Here is a 6,935-nt window from a genome sequence, read left to right on the forward strand (position 1 = left end):
TTGTGTTTGTGAAAAGCCCAAGCTTGATGCTATTAAGTTAATGCGTTTGCTCCGCTGAGTGTTATCGAATCGCAGCTAAACATTGCACGGAAGTGATCACCATTACTCTTCTGAAAACATAGTTTACCCACAAATCCACCTATACTCACTAATCTGATCCCAATAAGACCTCGATAAGTTTAATCCCGTTTCCTTAATTACAACAATCTAAATCTGGAAATATTTAGTTTCTACACACACATGTGACAAACAGTAGTTGTACGCACACCTACTTGCATTAAAAATGCATTGAACTGTCGTTGCGTCAGTTGGCGGGGTGCTAAGTTGTCTCAGTTGATTTCAAAACGTCGCAAATCAATATTCTATCTACTCCTATTGAAAAAATATTGTAAACTTAACATGTATATATAGTAATTATATAATTATATGATATGATCTGTGAATAAATAAACAATAAAACAAACCGATAAATAAATAAATATAACTTCAATATTATATTATATTTAACACATAGTAATACGTATGTTGTTTATATAGCGCGATCGTTTATATCATTTAGCGAATACGGCTACCATCAATTCATATACAAGGCATATTTTATTGCCGATCCCTTCTGATTCGTTCTACTTATAATGTCAGCGATTATTTTAAGTATAGAAAAGGAACAGAATACGGTACGTGGAGCGGGTAAAAAATAAGGGGATAAAGGAGGGATATTGTCAAGTGTATTATATGTAATAGAATCACTTTGTGACCCTCTGGCCTATTTCAATCCCATTCAGCGCAGAAGAATAAAAGCCGAGTTCTGTGCGTCGTCCCACTCATCGCTGAATCTATTACCCTTTACCAAAAAAAAAGAGAAAAGTGAATAGTTTATCAAAACTTCAATATTTTATTCTTTCCCAACATTGTAAAAGTCATGTTCTCGTATATATGTGACATTGTTGTCATGGGAATGATTGCTGTTTTGTTTAGTCACTGCTACTAATAAGTTCGTGTTCGCTTTGTTCAATCAATTGTGTAAGCTAAAATACGTATGAACGGCGTATGGCATTCTGTGGTCCCCACACGTGTCCATTCAATATGGCAATTCAGACCGCCATCAAAGTCGTCACAAACCAAACTCCACTCGTCTCAGTTGATCCAATTCATCGCGTGTTTTTTTTTCTTATTCTTCGTCAAAAGTCAATACTTCTGGTAAAAAAAACTAATCGTATATTTAAATAATGAAGTCGAAGAATTATTTAGTGTAAAACACGATTTATTGATATTATTGAAATTCATAGGGAAACCTACCATCACATAGTAGTCCGTGTTTCTTGCATTACTTTTATATTAATATATAATATTACGATGCCACTTGATAAGATTCGGCAATTTTTTTTTAATTTTTAATTTTATTTATTTCTAGCAACGATTATTTGTTTTTTGTTTTACAATTTTACATTTTGCGTATAACTTATAGTACTCCTCACACTTACTTCATTGTTGCCGTCACGCCGTCCCAGTTGTGCTACCAAAATATGACTGTAAATGGCCGCGTCATTTTGTCGGGCGCGGGTGGCCGCTAATTGCTCCCACTGAATGTATCGTTTATTCTAAGCGAACAGTCCCCGGTGTTTCCGTTCATTTGTAACGGTCCACTATCTGCGTCCAGTGAGCTTTCGTAAAATTACTGCCACAACACTGAATCAGCGCATGCGCGACATGACGTCAGACTATGAATATATGAGAACAGGTGCAGGTGTATTGATGGCAATACAAAGCATTATATTTTGTATAGCTGGGTTTCTTTCCGTACACACCAGTTAACTGTTCCATTTTCGATTCGTTCCCCTTATTGCGTACACACTGTTGTCACGAGCTGTGTGGAGCAACTCACTACGTCGTCAAAGATGATGATGCAGAAAGACCACGTCAGTATGCACCCGCCGATACCCGCCGCGCCCAAGTACTCGCCCTTACATAGACACGATCACAGTTCCGAAATGATGCGAAGACACTGCATGGCAACTACTACGGTATGTATTTATGCATTGCAATAGAAACAAATGTACTCTTTTTCTACTTACAAGTAAATGTATTGTTTTCATAGACGAATACCCATTTCATTTAGTGGTCCGTCACTCCAGTTTAAGTCCACGCTGAGTTCGCGTTATTTATGTATACACTGTTTCATATTTGATGACCCAAGTTGGAATTTTATTCCGGCTGTGTGTAAAATGTTGGCTTATCAGAATTCCCCCTTGACTGACTTGCATTTATTTGCAATTTCACAGAGCAATATATTCGGCGGATTGGATGACAGTTTACTGGCACGGGCAGAGGCACTGGCTGCAGTGGATGCGGTCTCCGTAGCAAAAGGAGCACCTGGTTTGAATTTCAAGAACGACACTGGCTACCATCATCACATGAACGGTTCAAACCACCATCCGCATCTTTCCGCTCCTACCTCAAGATCTATACACCCAGGCCTAGATCATGGAGAACTTCTTGGGGATCCAATGTCCATGGCGATATCCATGTCAAATCCAATGCCGTTTACAAGTATCGGAGATTCGATCACGACGATGGCGCAGCATCATCAGAGTCATGTCAGCATGTCCGGACACCACCACCACGTCATGGCAGCCCCACACTCTATGATGACACACGGCATGACGGACTTAGACACGGATCCAAGAGAATTGGAAGCGTTTGCTGAACACTTCAAACAGCGTCGCATCAAACTGGGTGTCACACAGTGTGATGTCGGGTCGGCACTGGGCAATCTAAAACTCCCCGGCGTTGGGTCGTTAAGCCAGAGTACAATCTGTCGTTTTGAGTCACTGACACTAAGCCACAATAACATGATCGCTCTGAAGCCAATACTCAGTGCCTGGCTTGAGGAAGCCGAGAAAGCTGCCAAAAGCAAAGACAAAAATCCAGATATTTTCAGCAACGGCGAAAAGAAACGCAAACGGACGAGCATTGCGGCGCCGGAGAAACGATCATTGGAAGCGTATTTCGCGGTTCAGCCACGACCATCCAGTGAAAAGATTGCAGCCATTGCCGAGAAGCTTGATCTAAAGAAAAATGTAGTGCGCGTGTGGTTCTGTAACCAAAGGCAAAAGCAAAAGAGGATGAAATTCTCGGCACAAGGCAGGTGATCACAATTCCGAACTTTTAAAAAACGAACTCACATGATATGGGACGAGAAGCTCCATCTCTTTAGCGTCTATCGGTATTGTAAGATTTCCGTTACATACACCCATTTAATTTTATTTATTTACGTTTTGTCATACTTTTTTAATCTTATATTGTCATAATCTGTTAATTTGAACACAAGGTACCGTACTTAGAATCGCAGCCAGAAATTATTTTTTATTTGATGTATTTGAACTCTTTGAGCTGGCAACGGTGCGACAAAATAGTTAATGGTTCGAGCACTCGTTTTAACTTTCCTTATCGTCTTTTAACTTGATGGGAAGATGGGCGATTTGGAGATAAACTAAGACAATAGATAGTATGAATATTTTTGGGCTGTTTGTTTGTAGTGACTCTTGGCTCGTAACACAACAATCATTATGATACCGTGTCGTTTTGACATCAATTCTATGTTATCGGTGATTGTAATGTTAAGGGGGATTCCTATTGTCACAGTATCAGAGAAATATCCAGGTTCTCAGTATAAATTCGAAATCATCAACATTAGAACAAATTCTTTTTGTATATTATCATATATTTTTTAACATTGTTAACAAAAATTTCGCTTCTGAATTTGAAAACTGTTTTAAACACAGAAAACACACCCGTCGTTAGACATTTTAATTGGACAGAGGAGATAGATTCGATGCGTCGCGCATGCAAAACAAAAGCTCTTCTTTTCCGAGGGGACTTTTTCACGGCTTTTCGCATCGAAGCGAAGCCAATTATTTTAATGTTTGGATGTACTTAGAGAGGGAGGGTAATTTATCTTTTGATATGTATGTGATGATTTTGATAGTAAAATTACATATCACTATATTACCATGAAATTACAATATTTCATTTCTATAATAATAGTACAAGAAACAAGAACGTGTGAATATCAGAATATTTTTTTCTGTATTGCTCCGCCTTCTATGTTCTGTGTTCGTGCCATTTTCTTTCTGATGGCTTACACTTTAAATACTAGCACCACAAAGACAATAAATATAAATAATATTGTGTCACGAGAATTAGAAATGAACAAATTGAGTAGTTCTGACATCAACACATTTAGCGAGGTAATGGGTTACATTAAAGCTATTGGCACTGCCATTAAGATGTTTTCCCTGCTCCCCTTTCACCTTCACACTGGCGTTCAATACACAGTATGTGCAAGTTTATGAAGCGTGTATCAAAATACTGTTTGTAGTAACGATGGCACCTAACTAATTAATGTCTCTCTATTTTAATAAATGAAATTTGAGTGTAATACTTGCAGTGAGCAAACTAGTCTTGCGTTCTTTCTGCGTTGGTACATAGATGCTACGCTTATAGTTATTTCCTGGCTATGTCATGTTGTTTGCGACGGCTTTTTCTTTCAATGGATTACAATTTACATCACTTACTTTCAATAAATTCGCACAGAATTTGTTAAGCCGTTCTTCCGTTTTCCATCATGTCCGTTTTCCTGTTGGTTTTGTGATGCCTCGTAAGCAGGAGCCCTCCTGGGACGTCGGCTCCCAAACAAAGAGCTTATCCTGCTATTTTGGCCTGATGTTATTATTTCTCGTGGAAATAATGAATTTATCATTGATGGGTGTGTTCAACCTGATGTCCACTGTAACCTGGTCTCTAATATTTAGCACCAACACATTACGAAAACATGAGAGTAAGTTTATTATTTAAAACGAAAAAAAAAAATCAAAATGTAGCGTCAATTAAACGAAGACTATCAAATCTCGTACATAGAGATACAACGGTAGTGTTAATACCAATAAGAAGATGCGAGCGGACACCAACAATTAACCTATGTGGTACAGACGCGGGTCACGATCCGTTTCCATACAGGTATGTGTATTGAGCAGCCCTGGGGACAGACGACTCCTCCGTGGTGGGCTCACAAACACGGATATCAACTCTAAAACATCACCATGTAGTCTGCCGCTGAAAAGATTGCTGAAAGTGCTTTTAAGGGTTTATTTAGTCAATTATACTCGACGAGCTAGATCCTTATCACGCTCAATGCATTGGTGTAACCCCGCTAGCTGACATACAACAAGCTACATTTAGCCCGTTTCTAAAGGAGCGTGTCCTTTTCCAAAAAGCACCAAGCATACCTATTGGTGCCTTTGTGTAGCGTATGACAACAGAGAGCGTGGCGACATTCACCGCATATTGCCGCTCCTGAGCAGTGCTATATCGATGTGCTCCATGAAAAGTAATGTCAGAACACGGTTATCTTTCATTCAGTGCCACACTCAACTCCCCACCAATCGACCCGTCCTTCACTCGTATACATATTATTTGCAAACGCTTCGATTCAAGTTAAATTAGTGAGATGTTTTGTATATTTTTGGAGCTTAAATTGACTTGATGTTTGCACGGATACTATTCAACTTTTAAGCACTGTATTCTCCTTTACGAGGGACACTGGGGAGCGGCGTTTGTAATAAGGCCAGGTACTGTCTTTATGGTTTTCCCTTTATCACACATCCCTGTTTCATCACTGGTTGCCGTCCCTATCCTCCGTCTCAACACGTTTCATCCGTCTCATCCCGTTCTACCCAGTACGTGATATTTAACCATTGAAACCAGGAAAAGTAGCGGTAAGCAGCGGTGCTAACACGAGATGGGATGTAGTCACCTCGACCATAATATATATTACCGATGTTTTGCTTTAGTCGAAGAATAACACCTGCTTCCGTTCAAAAGTTGTGTTTCCATAAACACTGATAATATTATTCATTAAATTTCCTATGCGTTGGATTAGTCGTAATAGCGGCACTAATTCCACTCCAAGTGCTAACAAAGCCGACATGAACCTGCTGGTTGTATTAAACAATAACGGTATGACCCACCCATCACATTTCAAAACGTCTAATATACTCATAATTTACACAAATGTTATCTTACGGCTTATTGATACGATGTGACCAGAGAAGCCAAAGAGCAGCTAGTGTCCGTGCACCAGATGAATAAGGTGGTAAATAAACACGTAGCACACGGCTTCTTTCATTAAATGACGGGGTAATCCATTCAACGTATTGTGATGACAACATCATTAACAGATAATTAGTTAAACACTGAAAACAAACACACGTCTAGTCATCAGTAATTTTCTACGTATAAATAATTAAGAATAATTAGGCAACTGCTATTTGTGGTCTGAAAACAGCAATAAGTGAGAATGAAAACAAACTATATTGGAAGGTGGTTTATTGACACTGGTAGTTCTCCGTATACATGCTAACTGTTTAGTGTTGACATATCGGCCAGTATTATATGATTGCGAACATAGATAAGACATAGCGAAAGTGATAAGGTCAAGACTAGTCATTTCATCGCGTAGTGACTTGTAGCGGGTTTCCCTGTATGACTAGATTTCAATGCAGTCTCCACGGTGCTGCTCTCGCCTCTTTAGTAAGTCGAGTCACGTCTCATTTTAGACTGATTACCAAAGCGGGGCATCCAAGCAGTCATCGGTAGGAATCCTATGGGGTTCTAACACACACAGTGATGTCAGTAAAAACCCAAGGCTCCTCTTTCAAGCATTTTCAACAATGACAAAATCTACACTATTTGTGATTGATGACAATAAAAATAATTTTAAAATTAATTCACAACGAAATAAAATTGCGAACAAGTATACATTATTATTCGAACTCGTCTCCTATTTGAATTTTAATTATCTTAATATAACAGCATTATATACTTGACAATTAAATTTATTTAAAAAAAATGGCATTGTCGAAGTCGTGCCTTGTAAA

The 6,935-nt window shown here is 38.8% G+C and overlaps 1 protein-coding gene across 1 annotated transcript; it reads left to right on the forward strand.

Annotated features, from left to right (window-relative positions):
• Nucleotides 1-1,814: 1,814 nt before the first annotated feature.
• Nucleotides 1,815-4,196, forward strand: Brn3 (BRN3 transcription factor). The gene is given in 2 exon segments (NM_001168037.1): nucleotides 1,815-2,021; nucleotides 2,280-4,196. Coding segments are annotated over 2 exon segments (996 nt in total). The 5' UTR covers nucleotides 1,815-1,895; the 3' UTR covers nucleotides 3,150-4,196.
• The last annotated feature ends 2,739 nt before the right edge of the window (nucleotides 4,197-6,935 follow it).

This window comes from Saccoglossus kowalevskii, chromosome 4, assembly GCF_978046115.1.
Source record: "Saccoglossus kowalevskii chromosome 4, keSacKowa6.1, whole genome shotgun sequence".
Lineage (NCBI taxonomy): Eukaryota > Metazoa > Hemichordata > Enteropneusta > Harrimaniidae > Saccoglossus > Saccoglossus kowalevskii.